The sequence below is a fragment of the Oncorhynchus mykiss genome, chromosome 11 (assembly GCF_013265735.2).
Source record: "Oncorhynchus mykiss isolate Arlee chromosome 11, USDA_OmykA_1.1, whole genome shotgun sequence".
NCBI classification, from domain to species: Eukaryota; Metazoa; Chordata; class Actinopteri; order Salmoniformes; family Salmonidae; genus Oncorhynchus; species Oncorhynchus mykiss.
This window is the reverse complement of record NC_048575.1, coordinates 48,132,526-48,152,413: the sequence shown is the minus strand read 5'-3', so window position 1 is coordinate 48,152,413 and position 19,888 is coordinate 48,132,526. Positions and strand designations below refer to the sequence as shown.

General features: G+C 43.6%; 2 protein-coding genes across 6 annotated transcripts; one reads left to right on the top strand and one right to left on the bottom strand.

Annotated features, from left to right (window-relative positions):
• The first annotated feature begins 872 nt into the window (after window positions 1-872).
• On the top strand, window positions 873-6,775 carry si:ch211-214j8.12 (uncharacterized protein LOC100000539 homolog). 4 transcript variants are annotated; one of them, XM_021621091.2, is made up of 6 exons: window positions 875-2,344; window positions 2,574-2,695; window positions 3,041-3,359; window positions 3,507-3,673; window positions 4,442-5,595; window positions 5,904-6,775. In XM_021621091.2, exons 3-6 carry the CDS (start codon window positions 3,125-3,127, stop codon window positions 6,283-6,285), a joined length of 1,938 nt encoding a protein of 645 aa, XP_021476766.2. In that variant the 5' UTR covers window positions 875-2,344; window positions 2,574-2,695; window positions 3,041-3,124; the 3' UTR covers window positions 6,286-6,775. The 4 variants fall into 4 exon arrangements, with proteins under 4 accessions (XP_036791523.1, XP_021476766.2, XP_021476768.2 ...); XM_021621093.2 differs by lacking the exon at window positions 2,574-2,695; XM_021621092.2 differs by lacking the exon at window positions 875-2,344 and having other exon boundaries at window positions 2,351-2,695.
• A 2,344-nt stretch (window positions 6,776-9,119) lies between these two features.
• LOC110535800 (AN1-type zinc finger protein 5) lies at window positions 9,120-16,970 on the bottom strand. Of its 2 annotated transcripts, none has more exons than XM_021621089.2 (6): window positions 16,705-16,970; window positions 12,394-12,558; window positions 11,843-11,945; window positions 11,652-11,737; window positions 11,260-11,379; window positions 9,120-10,836 (listed from the first exon to the last, which is right to left on the bottom strand). In XM_021621089.2, exons 1-6 carry the CDS (start codon window positions 16,712-16,714, stop codon window positions 10,688-10,690), a joined length of 633 nt encoding a protein of 210 aa, XP_021476764.1. In that variant the 5' UTR covers window positions 16,715-16,970; the 3' UTR covers window positions 9,120-10,687. The 2 variants fall into 2 exon arrangements, with proteins under 2 accessions (XP_021476764.1, XP_021476765.1); XM_021621090.2 differs by having other exon boundaries at window positions 16,807-16,969.
• Window positions 16,971-19,888: the final 2,918 nt, after the last annotated feature.

Sequence of the window (19,888 nt, the reverse complement as noted above, 5' to 3'; positions counted from 1 at the left end):
CTATTTCCCTGTGTCCCCATTCATAGGGGCATGAGAGACTAGTCAGTGGTAGAATTGAGTTGGCACTTTATTAGCTCAAACACCCACAGACCCACAAGGTTGAGGTTACTCATGGACAGTAATTAGTAAAAAAATAAATGTTTTTTTGCATTGTGTCTTCTATCTGTCCAAGAATACATCCTACGTGTTAGGAAATATTTGTTCCCATACATACAAAGGAGGATGTCTCTCCTCATACTTCTGGCACTTAGTCAGACTGTGTAAAAAACTTTATGATGGGGCCGGCAATGGAGTTCCCATTGACTAAGCACCATGGAGACCAATCAGGAGAGAATACATACAGGTGCCAATTGAAAGTCAATGGGTGTGTCTGTGCCTTTTGGATTACTCTCTTGCAAACAGAGAACCCCTGTGGTTCAAGTCAAGAGCTACCCTTCTCCTTTCAGTCTGCTCTGTACATGTCTGAAAGTGACCGAGCCAGCAGCCAAGAGAGTTTTTCATAGTATTTCATTAAAAAATATACATGTATGAATGGATGTAAAAGGTTTATGTATTAGATCCATTACAATGGAATAACTATAGTCCACTGACTATACAAGGGTAGTCAGTGGACATTCTGAACCTTGTTTGAATTCAGTAGGTCACATGACCAAGGAGCTATTGAAATTAGAATGTTTGTTTGAAAAATTCATGTAAAAATGTGTGAGATGAAAATGGACAAACTAAAGGGTTTGCAATGTGTAGGCCCACTGAGTGTTCATTCTGAACCTTGTTGAAGTCAGTAGGTCATATGACCAAAGAGCTATTGAAATTCAAAAATGTAAATAAATCATTTAAAATAGTGCGAGACATTAAAAAAGTGTGTGCAATGTGTGTCTATGCCATCGGGTTATCTAGAACCAGATTAGACATTTTTTAGGAGTAATGGTTAAAGAGCTATTGAAATGTGAAAAATTAGATTTGTCACTATGTTGACGGTCCCTAACTGCTGTTGTTGGACGTAAGTAAACTACAGGCGAATATTCAACCTGAAACTGGTTTTACCTCGGTTGTAAAATTATGTATAATTGCAGGAAATGCGTTTATAAAAGGCCACATTTTTCCCGGACCCCTAGGCTACTAAAAAATGTTACCCATGTACGCAAGTTTTGTAAGTGCCTCTACTGCTCTATGCCACTACGGTAATGCGATGATATGCATGCAATGTTGAAAAAAATATATAATAATGTATGCCTTGCCTACGAGTACTTCAGCTCCCCAGGTCACACCCCTTTCGCGCTCACTTTTTGTTCCGTCGCTTCCCGATTTGCACATTTAAGCACTGATTGTCAGTGTATGTACTTTACCTGTAGGTAGGCTTTATGTGACTGATAACATTTACAGCATATGTTCCAAAATAAAACGTTTAACGGAGTTAAGAACATATCGTAAACTCACTCCACAACAAGCTTGAAATGTCACGGATGGAGCAGTCCAATTGGTACCGTTTGGGTGGCTCAACCGATATGTTCATGGGTGGCTGTCACGATATGTTCCTAAATCCGTTACACATGGCATTTTTATTACATTTTTGTACATGTTGGCACATATGCTGTACATGTTATCAGTGCGAAGCAGAGGATCACTGGTTGAGACCAGTATGGGGCAGTCGTACAGTGGAGGTTAACTTGAAGAAGAATGGCGACGAAGGAGATGGCAGCCGGTTTACGATCCCGTAACCAATTGTGCTATTGTGTTTTTGTAAACATTTCACTGTAAATTCGGTATTCGGCGCATGTGACAAATAAAATTAGATTTGAACCTAACCCCCTTTACACACGATACCGCTCCGTTCTGCTGATCGAGGGACTGAGCTCATTGATCCAGAGAGGAAATCGAGCACATAACATTTTGATTACAACTGCTGGGACTAGTTTGATTATTTCAATGTAAATATAATCTCCTATAGGCCTACATACAGCATTTTGAAAGACACTGAGTTTATAACATCCTAATACCTATCAACATTGGATGTTATACCATTTATATTTAAATTATTTTATACCAATTCCTCAAGATAAAGAGGTATGAAGCGTACTTAGAACTAGGATAAATGTAGCCTCTATACCTATTTGTATGTACAATAACAAATAAACATAGGACGTCACTATAAATAAATGTTCTTCTTATGCAACATACAAATGTATGTATATGTGTGATAGATTATAGACTGAGCTAGACGCATCAACATCCGTTTTAAACACTAACGGTTGGGGTTCTTGAACGTTCCCCATATTTCCTCACCCGATGTCAACGCCCCGGACCCGAACACCTACAGTCGGATTCTAACACCAGGAAATAAACGGTAAATTGGAAAGAATATTGTAAAATATTGTATTGCCTGTTTTCAGCTAAAAAAAAATATTGCGAGTTAAGCTGTTGTCTAAGTAAACAATAACGTTGATCTGACAGTGTTGCATCCAATTTCGCACCCACAAATAAACTGTTATTGGCGATAGTACGTTAGGTCTATGTTGTGTTCATGTGCTGTTTGTTGGCAACGATACCCCTAAATCAAAGGTTGTTATTTTAAGGTACAGCTGATAAACCTTTTACGGTAAATTCAACAGTAGGTCCGACCTACTTGGTACTTTCAACAATACGGATGTCCCCCCCCCCCCCCTCCCCCCCTGGCTCAAGGGTTGCTGAGAAAAATGTATGTCGGCCGAACTCCTAAGTTTTATTATATTTCAAATATGTGAAAAATGTAATTTGTGTAATTAACCTTTATTTTTACTGTGTGTGAACTGTAGACTGTAGCTTTATTACAATGTTATCGCTCTCTTTATTGCAATGGTATTACTCTCTTTATTACAATGTTATTGCTCTCTTTATTACAATGGTATTACTCTCTTTATTACAATGTTATTGCTCTCTTTATTACAATGGCATTACTCTCCTTATTACAATGGTATTACTCTCTTTATTACAATGTTATTACTCTCTTTATTACAATGTTATTACTCTCTTTATTACAATGTTATTATTCTCTGCCCTTCAGCTGCATATATTTCCATACCTGCAAGGAAACAATGGTGCCAGTACTGTAGACTACATTGATCCTTGAGCCAGCTGAGAGTTGGAGATGCCTCTATTCCGTGCCATGATGGAGCCCAGGGCTGCGAAACGGGCAGTGAGAAAGAGGAAGATTAGAGGACGAGGAAGATGGGAGGAGGATGATGATCACCCTCCCCGACTGACCCAGCTTTGTCTGTGGAACTTGGCGGAGAACATGAAGGAAATGTGGGTCAAAGACTACGCTGACAACTACATGGATCAGTACTTCTTCAGATATGTCATGGGCCCCTTCACCCTGCTGCGTAAGTCTGTCATAGGAACTGGAAGGGATTGTGTATGTATATGATGCCATTGCTGGTCATTTGTAAATGTGCACATGATTAGTCCACTAGTTACTGGTAAAAGTGTGTGTGTGTCTGTGTCCCCTCTCTGTCTGTCTCTTTCTCTAGCGGCTGAGCTGGTAGAGGAGCTCCTGTCTGTCCTGTCCTCCAGGTGTGAGTTGTCCCGTGCGGCGCTACACCTCCTGTTGATCCCTCAGCTCAGAACCCTATCTCTTGGGGGCCACTCTGCTCTGGTCACCCCCAGCCTCTGCACCCTCATCGGGATTCGCTGCCAGGTTAGGACAGGCTTTGGTCCTCCTTATAATTTATAGTATGTGTTACAGTAAGCTCCTAAAGTATTGGGACAGTGACACATTTTTTGTTTTGTTTTGGCTCTGTACTCCAGCACTTTGGATTTGAAATTATATAATGACGGAGGTTAATAAAGTACAGACTGTCAACTTTAATTTGGGGGTATTTTCATCAATATCGGGTAAACCGTTTAGAAACGACAGCACTTTGTATATAGTCCCCCAATTTTATGAGACCAAAAGTATTGGGACAAAAATGTAGTATTTGGTCCCATATTCCTAGCACGCAATGATTACGTCAAGCTTGTGACTCTACAAACTTGTTGGATGCATTTGCTGTTTGTTTTGGTTGTGCTTCAGATTATTTTGTGCCCAACAGAAATTAATTGTAAATAATCTATTGTGTCATTTTGGAGTCACTTATATTGTAAATAAGAATAGAATATGTAGCAACACTTCTACATTAATTTGGATGCTACCATGATTACGGATAATCCTGAATTAATCGTAAATAATGATGAGTGAGAAAGTTAGACGCACAAATATCATAACCCTAAGACATGCTGCTAACCTCTCACTATGACAATAACAGGGGAGGTTAGCGTTTCTGAGAGAGTATGAAATGTATCCCTCTAACTTTCTCACTCATCGTCACTCAGTGCTGGAGTACAGAACCAAAACAACAATAAATGTGTCACTGTCCCAATACTTTTGGAGCTCACTGTATGTATGGGTTCTCCCTATCTCCCTCAGAGCCTGCATTCCATGGACCTCTCTGGAGCCCAGCAGGTGTCTGCCCATGTCCAGTGTGACCTGCTGCGTTGTCTGCCTTCCCTGCGCTCCCTCTCTCTGGCTGGCACCCCTTGTGACAGACAGGTTGTGGAGGTGGTTGCCCGCCACTGCCCCGCGCTGCGCCACCTCGACGTGTCCCGCTGCCAATTCCTGCCCCCCGCAGGCCTGCTCTGCCTGAGGGGTTCCTCCTGCGCCTCCCCACCCCCCCTCAGCAGCCTGCTGGCTCTGGATGTGGGCTTTGGGGAGGGGGATGAAGACGGGGTGGCTGCCGTGGCCTTCCTCCTGCTCTCCCTGCCGTGGCTGGAGAGAGTGGCAATGGAGGGCCTGGGGGAGGCCTGTGGCCTCATACACAGCAGGGAGTTCGGAGGGACTGAGGAGTTCACGACCAATGAGGGGCTGCCCAGTCTCTGGGAGGTGTGGAGGGAGAGGAGGCAGAGTGGGAGGGCCACAGACACAGGCGGCATATCAGGAGCGGATGTGGAGGAAATTGAAGAGGAGGAAAATGACAACCGTTTCTCGTGGGCGAGTGAGGGTGAGAGTGAGGATGAGGGTACAGGTGAGGAGACAAGGGGAGTTGGAGGTGGAAGAGGTGACGCCCAGATGAGATCAAGGAAGGAAATAGAAGAAGACAGTGTTGAGAAAGGAAGAGAAGAGGGAGTGGGGGGGGCAGGGGGTGAGGGCTTTACCTTACGTCTAAGGGAGGCGCAGGGCATGTCTGGTGGGACTCTGGAGGCTGTAAGTCAGCTTTGCCCCGAGCTGCGCTCTATATCACTGGACTGTGAGGAGGGTGGGCCTAGCCAGGGGTCTTGTCTCGCTGCAGGCCTGGCCAGGTGGGCAGGCCAGCTGAGGGGACTCTCTGTGCGCTTCACAGGGCCCCTGGATGAGCTGCTGCCTGCCCTGCGTGCTATGAAGGGCTCCCTGGTTTCTCTCACCCTGGAAGGGGTCAGAACCAGCTCTCAGACACCCATGCTGGAGCTCCTTCACGCCTGTCCCAGGCTGAGGAGCCTCGTCGTCCACGCTGAGCCTCCTTTAGCCCCCCAGGAGGAAGAGGAGGAGGAGGAGGACGAGGACAGGGATCTACCCTGTCTACCACAACTGTGCTCTCTCTCCCTAAAGTAGGTCAACTGCTGTACAAATAGAGTTAACTCGCTATGCCCTCTCTGTAGGGTGTCATAGGTACGACTCAATGGGCCACATGCCAGCTGGGAATCCCCAGTCATTTTCTCCACAGGTCCTGTCTTGGTGAGTGGGTCATGCGATCCCCTGAAACCTCTGGATATCTGTATTTAGTGTTGACTTCCCCAGGATGTAAGCCCGCCCCCCGCTATGGTGTTGACTGCACCATTGTTTAAGCTTCTGTATATCTCTTCCCATTGAAGTTGTGATATCCTGTTTAGTGCTCATCTGTCTCTCTCTCCTCCAGCTTCTCCTATGACCAGCGCCAGATGAAGACCGTCATGTCCTGGAGGTCTCTGGAGGGGGCGCTGTGGTGCGTACTATCCGGCTCTCCCCTCCTGGAGAGGGTCTCTCTGGTGGCAGTGCCTTGTCCGCTGGAGCCTGTGTTCCAGAAGCTTCTGAAGCGCCCCACCGCCCGACCCAACAGCCCTCCACTACAACAACTATGCCACCTCAGTCTTGTCCGCAGTGACGTTTCCATGGAGACGGCGTCGGGCCTGATGACCATCAACAGGCGTCTGAGCAGCCTGGACCTGAGAGGATGCTGGGCAGTGAGCCTAGACAACGTGAGGCAGCTACAGAGGACAGCCACCAGGAGGCAACGTTGTATCACTATCACCTGGACATGATGTGCTTTACATCTGCCAGACAGGGGCACCCTCATTTACACATACTGTGTGTTTGGGGCAAATCCAACACATCACTGAGTACCACTCTTGATATTTTCAAACATGGTGGTGGCTGCATCATGTTATATGTATGCTTGTCATCGGCAAAAACTAGGACGTTTTTTTTTAAATAAACAGAATAGAGCTAAGCACAGTCAAAATCCTAGAGGATAACCTGGTTCAGTCTGCTTTCCAACAGACACTGGGAGACGACATCACCTTTAAGCAGGACAATAACCTAAAGCATAAGGCCAAATATACACTGGAGTGGCCTAGTTAGAGTTTTGATTTAAATCAGCTTGACAATGGCTGTCTAGCAATGATCAACAACCAACTTGACAGAGCTTGAAGATTTTTTTTCAAGAAGAATGTGCAAATATTGTGCAAAGCTTCTAGAGACCTACCCAGAAAGACTCACCTCTGTAATCGCTGCCAAAGATGATTCTAACAGGAATTGACTCAGGGGTGTGAAGACTTATGTAAATGAGAGTTCTGTATTTAATACATTTGCAAACATTTCTAAAAACATTTACTTTTTCATTATAGGGTATTGTGTGTAGAAGGGTGAGATAAAAATATATAAAAAAACATTTTGAATTCAGACTGTAACAACAAAATGTGGAATAAGTCAAGGAGTATGAATATTTTCTGAAGGCACTGCATGTGATCGTGTCTCAATGTAATCAAAGTGTGTAATTATTTATTTTCAAATACAATATTTGTGGGCTTAGTTGTGGTCAATTTGCAGTGTACAAATTATTATCATTATGTTCCGGCCTCCTGACCATCCACTTCGACAAGGATCGGCCTGCGGCTGAATCTAGGTGCCTGCCCCTGTTGTAGAATTAAGCAATAAGGCCCGAGGGGGTGTGGTATACAGCCAAATACCATGGCTAAGGGCTGTTCTTATGCAACGCAGTGCCTGGACACAGGCCTTAGCCGTGGTATATTGGCCATATATCACAAACCCCCGAGGTGCCTTATTGCTATTATAAACTGGTTACCAACATAATTAGAGCAGTAAAAATAAATGCTTTGTCATACCCATGGTATACAGTCTGATATACCATGGCTTTCAGTCAATCAGCATTCAGGGCTCGAACCACCCACTTTATAACATATATTATCACTATAGACAAAAGACAAAAAAACATTCTTATAACAAGAATAATTTGTCATAGCTTTTTAATGACTTTTTTATTGTATAAAATTATACTGCATTCAATAGATCCATCTTTTCAATATATTATTCACCTACAAAGTTGCTGAATTTGTGGTTTACCTGACTCTGGCTGCTGCGTTGCCTCCAAGAATTTCTGGAATGCCTAAAGTGTCCCCGGGCAGGTCCTTTGTCACAATATCCTCTAATGCTTGTCCCCAGCAGGTGGTTAGCAGTTTCAAACACAGTAATGTAAAACTAGGTCAAGACAAATAGCACGTTTGCTTTGTCCCAATCACTCAAAAGTTGTGACCTCTTGACCTATCTAAAGGTTACCTATCTTAGTCATGTTAATGAAACACTTGACTTTCACAATAAGTTACTTTTTCCCCCATCCCTGATCACTAACCAACTAACCCTTTTCTCCCACTACCCCTCCCCTGTTCCCTTTCAATGACTCAAATCTCAGTGATTCAAAGGAGCTTCCTTGATGGCTACTGACACGTTAAACCTAGAACAAGGGCAAGCCTGCGAACCTGTCTCCCTCTCCCCCACACTCTCTTTTTCTCTTTATCCATTTAGTCTGGGCAAAAGAGAGGAACACATGTCAGAAGGATTGATAAGGATGGAGAAGCAGAGAACAGGTCAAAGGGAATGGAAAAGGTGTCTGTGTTTAGAGTGTTCTGTATGGTAAGGGACCGGGCTCAGACTGGTCTAATCTGGTTACGCTCCGAGAGCTTAGTGACGCTACCTCAGGTCACCCCTTCATAATCTCAAGCCTGTCCATTTCCCATGTTCACCGTGAACTCGCCCAATTCTCTCAAAACACTCCCACTTTCCCCTATGGCCCTACTTGTGAGCGTGCTCTCGTTCCCTGAATCCAAAACCAACCCCCTCCTGTATGGCTGAGGGGGAAATGTTGTCAATCTAAAGGAAAGAAGCTATTACCATAACACTTATCCAATCCTCTCAGATCTACATTAGTGGCTCGGGTGTTGGGGCTAGAGGTCAATTTGGAATTCAGAAACAATCTCCTTCCTTACCTTAGTTCCCCTAGCTCAGTGTTCCTTCCCAACTCCCCACAGTAGACAGAGGTGCATTCATGTCATATCCACATCTGTCACTGTGATGTCAAACACTGAACCAGCTTTCCAGAAATACACACAAATGGCAAGTGAAATACAGACACCCATAAGAAATTAAGGGTCTGTCCGCTAGGGGGGTAGGAATGTGTGTCTGTCCCAACCCATAGAGGGAGGCTACAGGACCTCCCCAGCTGTTCATGGGTCAGGTTGAACAGAACACGTTGGTTCTCTGATCCCCCGGCACATGTCCCACATCAGCCGTCCTCTTTTTTCCCTCCATGCACAGAGGCAGGGAGGGATGGCATTGAGGTACCAGGGGAGTAGAGCAGAGTAGTCATCTTTGCAGTCTCCCTCTCGTACTCTCTCCCAGGCCTGCACTGTCTGAGCAGCTGCTAGCATGAATCCTTCTGCCGACGCACCCCCCCCCCCCCCCCCCCCCCCCAAGCCCGTGAGAGGTGTGCGAGAAAACACCGGGTTTGAAAACTGTGCTTCCAAACAGTCTGACTGGCCCACATATTTACTCCTATAATGTAAACAACCAAACCTTGCAATGTCTCTGTACACAGTCTTTATTTACATGATACAATTATGCTGTAATGCTGGGTAGCAAGATTATGTCATTCATAAATATCAGTTTTTTTTTGTACAAATTTGCATAACTAAAAGGAAAAAACTGAAATGGATACCTTTGTTTTAAAAAGTAAAAACCTCATCCCTATGGGAGAAGAAAAATCTACACAGGACACACTTGTATCAATGTTTCACACAGCCAAGGAAAGTCTCACACACACACGCTGCTCTAGATCAATCACACAGACCAATAGGGGAAAGAAAGCTGAAAAGATCAGTTGGAATCCAACTCTGGAATCTAGTTATCAAAACCTCAGTTCTGCCATGCTCCTGTAGCCTTGGAAACATGTGCAGAGCTACGGGATATATTGCTTCACAAAATGAAGTGGAGGTGCACACAATCTGACACCCATGTGTTCACTCAAACCCACTGAACACGCACACCAAAATCAACACAAAGCAAGGCTGTCTCATATACCCTAACTTCACAACTGCACTGAATACATGTGCTAATATCAGTACTATGTTAATGTATATAAAAAAACAGGGATTAAACATGTCTCTCAGCAGATACAATAATGACCTAGCAATTCATTCAGATATTTTACATGATTTAAGATATTACTGCATGGGGTTGCTCTCCCATTCACCCCCCCCCCCCCCCATATAGCCAATAAAAGATGGGTAGTGCCCAAGTCTCACCCAGAGAACTGCACCAGGGTCAATGCACGCAACCCTCTGCCGAGACCACAGTTGGGAGATTCTGACTGTAGATTAGTCTAGGACCTCCTTGACTAAAAGTCCTGTCCCACATGATAGTTGGTAAAAATGTGTTTTTGTACTCCTTCTCACACCTCTTACAATGACCATAAAGACGGGCCGCGGCGTTCGGGTGATCAAACAGAAATGGTGCCTAAGGACTGCTTTAAAAATGTCAGAGGTAACCCCTTCCTCTGGAAATAATGTGATTGTAAGGGGAGACGAGTAGGAAAAAGCTTCACGTGGACATTGAGATGAGGAGAAACATGACCTGCTGCTGTGAGGTAGGCAGGTCACAGTCTGGGGGATAAAAGCCCACCTGCATTTTGGGAGATAGTCATACCTATCGGACAACTGACCCGACTGACACTAATGGGAACGGAACGTAGAAATGGAGATTCAACTGAACTCGTCGGGATACTGCATGTGCACATAACTTTAGAAAAGAATAGCTGTCGGCTATTTGGCAACAAAGTGGCCAAACAGCTCAGGGGCCATATTCAGTTGTGATAGAACGTCCAGATAGATATAGGTTCTGCAGAACAGACACGTCTGTGGGCTGCTCTTTTAAAATATGTTTTTTTTATATATACACAGAATATCAGCAAAGAGGGAAAAAAATAATAAACGTAACAAAAAAGTGACCGTTCATGCATCTCCCCAACGGGCAGGATCTCTGTCCTTTCTCAAGGTTGTGACTTTAAAAATGACATCCTTTTGCCACTCGTGCCAGTGTTCATGTCAAGGGTTCGACATCATACTCTAGTCTCTGTGTGGATGGTTCTTAACCCTATATTCTCTGGATCTTGTCAGCGACCACAACAGGGTTCTCCTTGCGGATCTTGGCAGCTGCCTCAGCCTTGTAGTCGTAAGGACAGTTGTGCTTGTCGGAGTACCGATGGACACCACAGAACAGGTTCCCACAGCGACAGTCGAACCCTGGAGTAGAGTTCAAAAGGTCAGAGATTAGAGGGGAACCACAGTATGAACCAAACACCAACTCAATAAGAATGAACCTCTGATAAGACCAAACACACAGGAAGACTAGGGTTACATTCCAAACCACCTACGATGCAGCCGCATTGCGCAGATGACCAGATAAATAAGTGATATTGATGGGGTTCCTGCGTGTTAGACACCATTTATGCATAGTAGAGATCTGAGGCCAATCACAAATGCGGAAGTAGTGTTTTACATTGCAGAAATGCCATCAGTATGACTTGACTACTTGTGCAACTGCAGTGTAGGTGGCCTGGAACATGGCCAACCTCTTTCGCAAGAAGGCATGACGTCGTATGCATTGCTCAACCCTGTCATCCCACTTCATTTGAGAAGCACCACGTCCTGCTGTGGCACGCTCACCTGTGAGGCCCACCCTCTTGCGGCACATGAAGCACTTATTCTTCTTGGGCTTGGGGGTGTCTTCCTTGGCCTCGTCGCCGCTGGCCGTGACGGGGCTAGACGCAGTAGGCTGACTCACAACTGAAGGAGAAAACAGAGGAGAAAAGCACTTAAATATATACTTCTTTCAGTCTTCGGATTCAAATAGAACTGTTCCTGTGTTTTTTCTGAGGCAGTTTCAGCACTCACATACAAGGGTATTTTTAATCTGGTTTATTTTAGGCAGCCTGTGTTTGAGGCTGTATGTAAAACCACAGTTGGTTACAAAGTATACAAGTCAGGGTGCATCGAAATAGCCAATGCTAAAGTGGGTCGAACAGAGCAATGTTTCCTTCTAGAAGTGTGTGTTTTACCAGGCTCTAGGGAATCTGGGTTATCCTCTCTTGAGATGCTCATCTCGGTCATTTGTTGAGTCACTGGAAGAGAGCCTTGAATAGTTCTGCAGAGGGGGCGAATGAAAGAAAATTGTAAGTTACAGATATGAGAGCGCATAAAGCAATAAGACATCCATTGTAGCACATGCGGACAAACAAGCACACCTTACCTAGCCATGTCTGTAGCAGAGCCAGATGAAGGGTCTACTTTGGCGAGACTGGCCTCTAGCCTCTGGATGGCTGAGGCCTCAGAGGTAGGACTACCGACTGCTCCTGTGACACAGCAAAAGCAAAACATCAACCTCAGATGGGAGACGAAACTCAATTTTGGTTCAACGGTTTCCACTCAAGAGTGCAGCTGGTCCATAACGTGTATGCAAATTAGCGTTATCGCGATACCAGAATCGCAATACTCCGAGGTATCTTGGCAATGAAACAAAACATGAAGTGGGCAAAATTTCCTGAGAAAAACAGTCCTATTGTTGGAAACAAGCAGCCTTATGTTGTCACCCAGAATCACGTTTCCTTTCCAAGCAATAGCACACAATATGTGTCATACAGTAGTTTTTTTAAAGGACCAAATAGTATCTTAGTATCGCAATACTGGTATCGTGACAATCCTAATGCAAATAGTGATTTTTAGGGGGTGGAGGGGAGGGGGAAGCACTGTTTGAAGTAGATTTGTGAGGTCAGTAAGAGAGAGGGTGGAGGGGGAACTTACCCATTGGGCTAAGTTGGCTCAAGCTGCAGTCACTACTCTGCTGTCGGTTCAGATGCTCCTTGTAGCAGACCGAGCACATGCCATTGTTTCTGGGGTTGCCATAGAAACCACAGCCAGTGGCACAAAGCACAGGCGTCAGGCTCGGGTTCGTCTCTTGGGCCATCGCTGTCAACAAATGGGAGCAAGGTACCTTGTTAGTGTGGGAGTATGTGTGTGTGTGTGTCTGCATGCGTAACAGTGTGTCTTAGGTGACCAAATGTAGGTGATGGTTAGGCACATACATTTGAAAATAACATACTAGGAAGGAAATTTAAAACTAATGAAGAAACGGGAGAGAAAATTAAAAAATACATCCATTGAAGCAAGAATTCTACTACCAAAGTTAGAGGGTTGAAATTCCTCGTTGTGCACAAGAAAACAGAACGAACGGCGAGACGAATTAGGCCTAAGACTTTCAGTTCCCCTCCTTGGCAGGAGCTGCTCACATCAACAGGAGTCAGGACGAGGATGTGTCATTACCATAAATGACTAGGCCTATAATAGTGTCAGCTGTTCCTCCTCCAGCTTGTCACGATTAAGCACATGTTGATGGATATTTATTTACAATGTTCACCACCTGTGTGTGACAAGGACAGAATAGTGCCAATAGGGGGAGAATAGACCGAGGAGTCACATTTGCTGATCAGTTTTGTCATTAACCCTCAAAGGTGCTGTAGCAAGACAGAGATTCTCTGGAACTTTTATATACTTTTTAGCCAGTAGTTGTCAAAGTAGTGCTCATAAGCCAAAAGTGATCACTGTTTACTATGTCACATACAGTGCATTTAGAAAGTATTCCGAACCCTTGGCTTTTTCCTAATTTTGATATGTTACAGCCTTATTCTAAAATTGATTGAATTAAATTTGTTCCTCATCAATCTACACACAGATCCTCTCAAGCTCTGTCAGGTTGGATGGGGAGCGTCACTGCACAGCTATTTTCAGGTTTCTCCAGAAATGTTGTGTTGTCTTGGCTGTCTGCTTAAGGTTGTTGTCCTGTTGGAAGGTGAACCTTCACCCCAGTCGGAGGTCCTGAGCGCTCTGAAGCAGGATTTCATCAAGGATCTCTCCGTACTTTGCTCTGTTCATCTTTGCCCCGATACAGACTAGTCTCCCAGTCCCAGCTGCTGAAAAACATCCCCACAGCATGATGCTGCCACCATCATGCTTCAGCATAGGGATGGGGACAGGTTTCCTCCAGATGTGATGCTTGGCATTCAGGCCAAAGAGTTGAATATTGGTTTCATCATACCAGAGAATCTTGTTTCTCATGGTCAGAGTCCTTTAGGTGCCTTTTTGGCAAACTCCAAGCGGGCTGGCATGTGCTTTTTACTGAGGAGTGGCTTACGTCTGGCCACTCTACCATTACGGTCTGATTGGTGGAGTGCTGCAGAGATGGTTGTCCTTCTGGAAGGTTCTCCCATCTCCACAGAGGAACTCTGGAGCTCTGTCAGAGTGACCATCGGGTTCTTGGTCAGTTTGGCCGGGGGGCCAGCTCTAGGAAGAGTCTTAGTGGTTCCAAACTTCTCCTTTTAAGAATAATAGAGGCCACTCTGTGTTCTTGGTGACCTTCAATGCTGCAGAAATGTTTTGGTACCCTTCCTCATATCTGTGCCTCGACACAATCCTCTCTGAGCTCTGAGCTACGGACAATTCCTTCGACCTTGTGACTTGGTTTTTGCTCTGACATGCGCTGCCAACTGTGAAATCTTATATGGGACAAGTGTTTCCAAATCATGTCCAATCAATTTAATTTACCACAGGTGAACTCTAATCAAGTTGTAGAAACATCTCAAGGATGATCAATGGAAACAGGATACACCGGCACTCAATTTCAAGTCTCATAGCAAAGGGTCAGAATACTTATGTAAACAAGGTATTTCTTTTTTTATATAAATTTGCTAAAATTTATACATTTGTCATTACAGGTTTTTGTGTGTAGATTGTTGAGAGAACATTTTTATAAAAAAAAAAATAAAAAAAAACATTTTTTGAATAAGTAGAGTAACAAAATGTGGGAAAAGTCTAGGGGTCTGAATACTTTGCAAAGGTACTGCATGTGCAGATTTGTGTACCACCTCATTGCCATCTCTCTCACTCTGCAATGTGTGCCTCTCGCTTGGTGTCACTCAAATGCTGAGGGGCCGAAACTCATTGGTTGAACTTGAATTGCTAGGGAGCTGGCCCATGTTTTCAAATTTGGGATTACATAGCTAATTAAGGTAAACTAGTAATTCTGCATGCACGAACTACACAGACACATCCAGCCCAAAGTTGGAGGTAACAAAAAAATACTTAGGGGCCAAAGTTCAGGAGCATGTCTTTAAGTTCCAGGTACTGAACGGTTAATTTTGCAAGAGAAATAAACAGATTTATATTATAGATGACGATAACATTTAAAAAAAATGCTCTGCCAGGAAGGGGCCACAGCAGCCTGCTCAGAACATTCAGAGATGTCAGTGTCATGGCCCTGCGAGGATGCGAAGGACAAACATAAAATTCTGACAGCCCTTTGCACTCTCCAACCCCATAGTGTAGTCCCCAACCTCCACCAAGGTGGCCTGTCACGTAAGGATTTCCTTAGAAAAGCCTCTTCGACTGTATCACGTGTCTGCCTGCTGACTGCAAAGCCCCCTGCAAGCGCCACAATTGTTGACGTTGCCTGGTTTACACTAGTTACCACAGCCACAAGGTCAATATTTATTTATTCTTTCCTCCAAAAGCAAAATTGTAGAAACAGGTGGTGTTTTTATGACTTTGTGGTGAAGAACATGTTGCCTGGGCCAAAATGTTCGATTGTCACGGGCGGTACTGCACGACAACCTGTTTGCCACCTGGATATGCATGGAACACAAATGCTCTCAATCATCGCTTTCTCAAAGAGAAATAAATAGCATTTGCAAGCAATCATCAATTTTCCTGGAAACACAAAATAGTGAGTATTTTTGCTTCACTGTCATTGACATCTGTCGGGGAGCAGCAGGGTCTATGAGGCGACGTCAATCAATGTGCTCCACCACTCCAGAGCCTGTAGTGACTATTATCTAGGCTAATTTGTTTAAACTAATTAATGCAATCAACAGGAAACAAAACACGCATTAATGTGTCTGACTGTACCCTAAGCACACCCTTGGGGGGTGGCTTATTAATTGGCACAATGTGGTTATTCACGACAGATTTACCTAGATATACCATGAATTTAAAGAAATTACTCTAAAACTAGCCTACAGATGGACTAAATGGCCAAAATTACGTGGACACCTGCTCGTCGAACATCTCATTCTAAAATCATTGGCATTAATATAGAGTAGCCCCCCCCCCCCCCCCCCTTTTAACAGCCTCCACTCTTCTGGGAAGGCTTTCCACTAACGTTAGATGTTGGAACATTGCTGCGGGGTGTCCTAGCTACTATACATGGTCTTGGTCAGACAAAGAACAAAATGAAATAGATTGATTTGGCCCATAACCACCGAGTCACGCTACAGCTAAAAAGTGCTAAGTACGAGACAAGAGTTAGCCAGATAACTAACGTAGATTCGCATGACAAGCAACATAGCCGAGAGCAAAGGCAATAATAGTGCTTTGTCGCACACTCGTCTAGAACAAATTAACACCACAACAATTGAGCTAACAATGTTCTGTAACTAGATTAGTGAATTAGAACAGGCCATGTTTTGACCCTTGTTCTTTTGTGCTTTCTTTGTCTGCTAACCATCTCTTCCTGTTGTTTGGCCGTGTTTTGATAACGTTAGCGCCTCCATTACTCAAATGAATCTTTGCACCTAGGCTGGCACCCCAATTCTTTATTTGTGCCTGTCCGAATTCAATGTTAACATTTCCTTACGCGTTCAAATGAAACTCATTGAAATCAACGAGCATCAACTAACATGCTATCAATTCTCAAAAACTGGTTAGCAATTGCAACTAGCTGTTAACTAGTATCGTTTTAAATAAAAAAAAATTTCAGATAAAGTACAACCACAGAGAATTAGCTTATGTCGCTATTTTACCCGTAGTCTTGAAAACCGATACTATAGCATACATGGCTAGCTAGCGACCCTCCCTCCCTGACTGACTTGCTTTTTTCCCCAGGCCCAGCCAGACTGGTCACGTTCGAAGGCTTGTGATATTTTCAGCGAGGCGGTGGTGACAGCTTTTGCTCGCTATACCTTGTTTACCAGAGGCTAACTACCAACGATAAATATGACCTTCCCCCCACAAGACAACACATATTTCTAGTTCATTGATGCTCTGATAAAAATGGTTCCTTACGAAATTCCATATTAAGTTGATGTTGATCCAATTTTCGGTGTCCTTTTTCGGTCTTCAACCATACACCACGACAACCCAACCGTTTCAAATGTCGATTCTCACCTGCACAATTTGATCAAACGTACACACGATGTATGGTCTGGTTGAGTACTGTCCACCAAATGTCTTTTCTCGCTGTTTTTCTTTGACCGAAGCTGTGAGAGGTGTAAATGTCTTCTCTTTCTCTACACCCCCCCTCCCGCCTCTGCTCTGTCGAGCGGTGTTTGTTTCCTACTTTAGTAAGAGGAGTGGCAGATGACGTCACGGTGAAAATACCGTACAGTGATTCGCTACGGTAGAAGCCCCGGAGCGCGTGTAATAGCATGGGGGAGGTGTGGTGAGTATACCGTATTTATTGCACATTCATTTGTCATCCATTCCACCCACAGTTTGAATATCGAGCCATACGATGATTCTTAATGAGTCAAAGTGTCTAAATGAGTCTTTCAAATAACACCGACCGGCTTGTGGTAGCATATGTGTTTATTCTGTGTGAATATCAGATTTGTGTCCACAGACAGGTGTGTGGGTGTTGCAATACGAGATCAATAAATAATCAAATCAAATAAAAACATGTAAGGAATACAAAATATTCAAGTTAAATGGTTTTCCATTGCATTTTCAACTCGACTGATGTCTTTTTTTTTTCTCACAAAAATGTTGCGTTATATAGTGAATGTTCCCACTCTGGTCTTTGCATATGCTTTCTAATCAACAGCTAGCATATGTAGTGTGGGTATAGCCTACATGATGGGATTATTATTCAGCAAGATAATTTGTATTTGTCAAACGGCAGCCAAGCATCGATCAACATGTCACCATAATAAGACCTTCAATATTTATTGGAAAGGAGCATCAAGCTCATCACCATTAACTTTCTTCGCCCTGTGAAGTTCCTCATTATTTATTTAATCCGTAGCCTAATAAACTGCATACTTTCTCGAGTCGTAGTGGGAGGACCACACAACATATCGTCGCTTGACTGCAAGTTTACTTCGATATGATGGTCTATATAAACATAAATCGAAGTTCATTGGATGCGCACACAGTTTAGCAGATGTTATAGCAGGTGCAGGGAAATGTGTATATCTAACTGGCTCCTAACAATGCAGTAAAATGTAAATAATATATATATTTTTTTAAAGATCAAATGTCGAAACGAATATAATTAAAAACCCAGATAGCAGTCAGTGATCCAAATGTAGTCTATACGTGTACGCTTGGTGTGTTTACTCAAGATACTGAGAATGATGTGTACAGCATAGCTATATTAGAGTGAGCTATGTATCTAACTACAGAAACGATTTCAGAACAAAAAATATTATGTAAACATTATTCAAGTGACCAGTGTTCAATGACTATGCACATATGGCAGCAGTCTCTAAGATGCAGTCTCTAAGGTAGAGTACCGGGTGGTAGCCGGCTAGTAACAGTCTCAACTTGTCTAGGGTTTTGTTTTGTTGATTGGAAAGTTTACCGACAAATTTGCTATTTCCTTCAGGCCTGTGGTGAAATTTTTTTATCTGACATGTACTTTACTCACATAAAAATGTTGGATGGAAGCCTGGTTATTGACAGTCACTCAATTTGCCCATGTCAGCAGTGCTTTGCTTTTTATGCAGAGGGGGCCTATTCACAGAGTGGGGCACCCAAACCAAATCTCGCTTAGGGCCCCACGTGGGCTAGAGGCGGCACTGGGTGACATACCTATCAGACACACAGCTACTGTTTGTCAATAGGTACTGACTGCTCTGCTCTTTCATGAGAAACTTGACCGGCAGGTGTTGTTGTAACAGAAACATCTTTGTGGAGTGAGATAATGTTGCGAAGGAGGTCGAGATCCTATTGTCTGGAAACTCTAAAAAGAAATTGTAGACCATTATACACCAAAAACAGCACAACACCCTCAAATATCTTCACACATTAAATGTGCCACTTTGCACCCTATGTTGAAAACATGTTTGTGGTTTCAGTGGGTGTGTATTTGAACATGGGGAATAAACACTGAACATTCAGTGTGTTTGCTGTGTGGGTATACATAAAAGTCCCTACACGCCCCCCTCAACCATAACGTCACTCCTTTTACCATACAGGACATCCTGGGCTAAAGATAAACATTGGGGTGGGGTATATATTGTGTGTGTGTGTGTGTGTTAGGTGCTCTTTGCTGGGACCCCTAGATTGTGGCATTTATTGGTGGAAAGGTGAGCGTGTTCCCCCAAGACGTGAATCACAAGGAGGAAGTGGGAGGTGTTATTGTAGGGTGGGATAGACAACCTGTTTATTCTAGTTCAGATCTGTACCGAACTGTTATCTGGCTGGTTGCCTTTCTCATGTTGGGACTCCCCTTGACCATAATTCTATCCTCCTGCTTCCTGCTTACAAGCAAAAACTCAAACAGAAAGTACCAGTGCTCAATGCGGAAACGGTCTGATGGGGGGTTCTACTAATCAAACATATGGAAATGTTTTAAGATGGTCATACCAAGCATCATTTAGCTATTTTATTTTGAATTTTAGGACCCCTTTTGGTATCCCCCAAAATATTAAACATTATTTGATGAAACATTGAATTGCAATTAGCCCGTAGAAACGCATCTGTCCTATATCTGAGCGATATAAGAAAGATCAGGAAATGATTGTATTTTTTTTAACCCATATTTAACCCCTTTTTTGGCGCTAACTACGTCTATATATACGGTACATTAAGAAAGTATTCAGACTCTTTGACTTTTTCAAAATTTTGTTAAATTACAGCCTTATTCTAAAATAGATTAAATTGTCGTTTTTTCTCATCAATCTTCACACAATTCCAAATAATGAAAAATCAAAAACGGGAAATATCACATTTACATAAGTATTCAGACCCTTTACTCACTGATTTGTTGAAGCTCTTTTGGCAGCGATTACAGCCTCGAGTCTTCTTGAGTATGACACTACAAGCTTGGCACACCTGTATTTGTGGAGTTTCTCCCATTCTTCTCTGCAGATCCTCTCAAGCTCTGTCAGGTTGGATGGGGAACGTTGCTGCATTGCTATTTTCAGGTCCCTCCAGAGATGTTCGATTGGGTTCAAGTATTGGCTCTGGCTGGGCCACTCAAGGGCATTCAGAGACTTGTCCTGAAGCCACTCCTATGTTGTCTTGG

Bases quoted from the DNA above. Each gene is read 5' to 3' on its own strand.
- si:ch211-214j8.12 (XM_021621093.2), top strand. From the start codon at position 3,125: ATGCCTCTATTCCGTGCCATGATGGAGCCCAGGGCTGCGAAACGGGCA. The intron at 3,674-4,441 runs GTTAGGACAGGC...TATCTCCCTCAG, and splicing joins TCATCGGGATTCGCTGCCAG to AGCCTGCATTCCATGGACCT. The intron at 5,596-5,903 runs GTAGGTCAACTG...TCTCTCCTCCAG, and splicing joins CTGTGCTCTCTCTCCCTAAA to CTTCTCCTATGACCAGCGCC.
- LOC110535800 (XM_021621089.2), bottom strand. The intron at 11,946-12,393 runs GTAAGTTCCCCC...GCTGTGTCACAG, and splicing joins GAGCCAACTTAGCCCAATGG to GAGCAGTCGGTAGTCCTACC. The intron at 10,837-11,259 runs GTGAGCGTGCCA...ACTCTACTCCAG, and splicing joins CAAGAGGGTGGGCCTCACAG to GGTTCGACTGTCGCTGTGGG.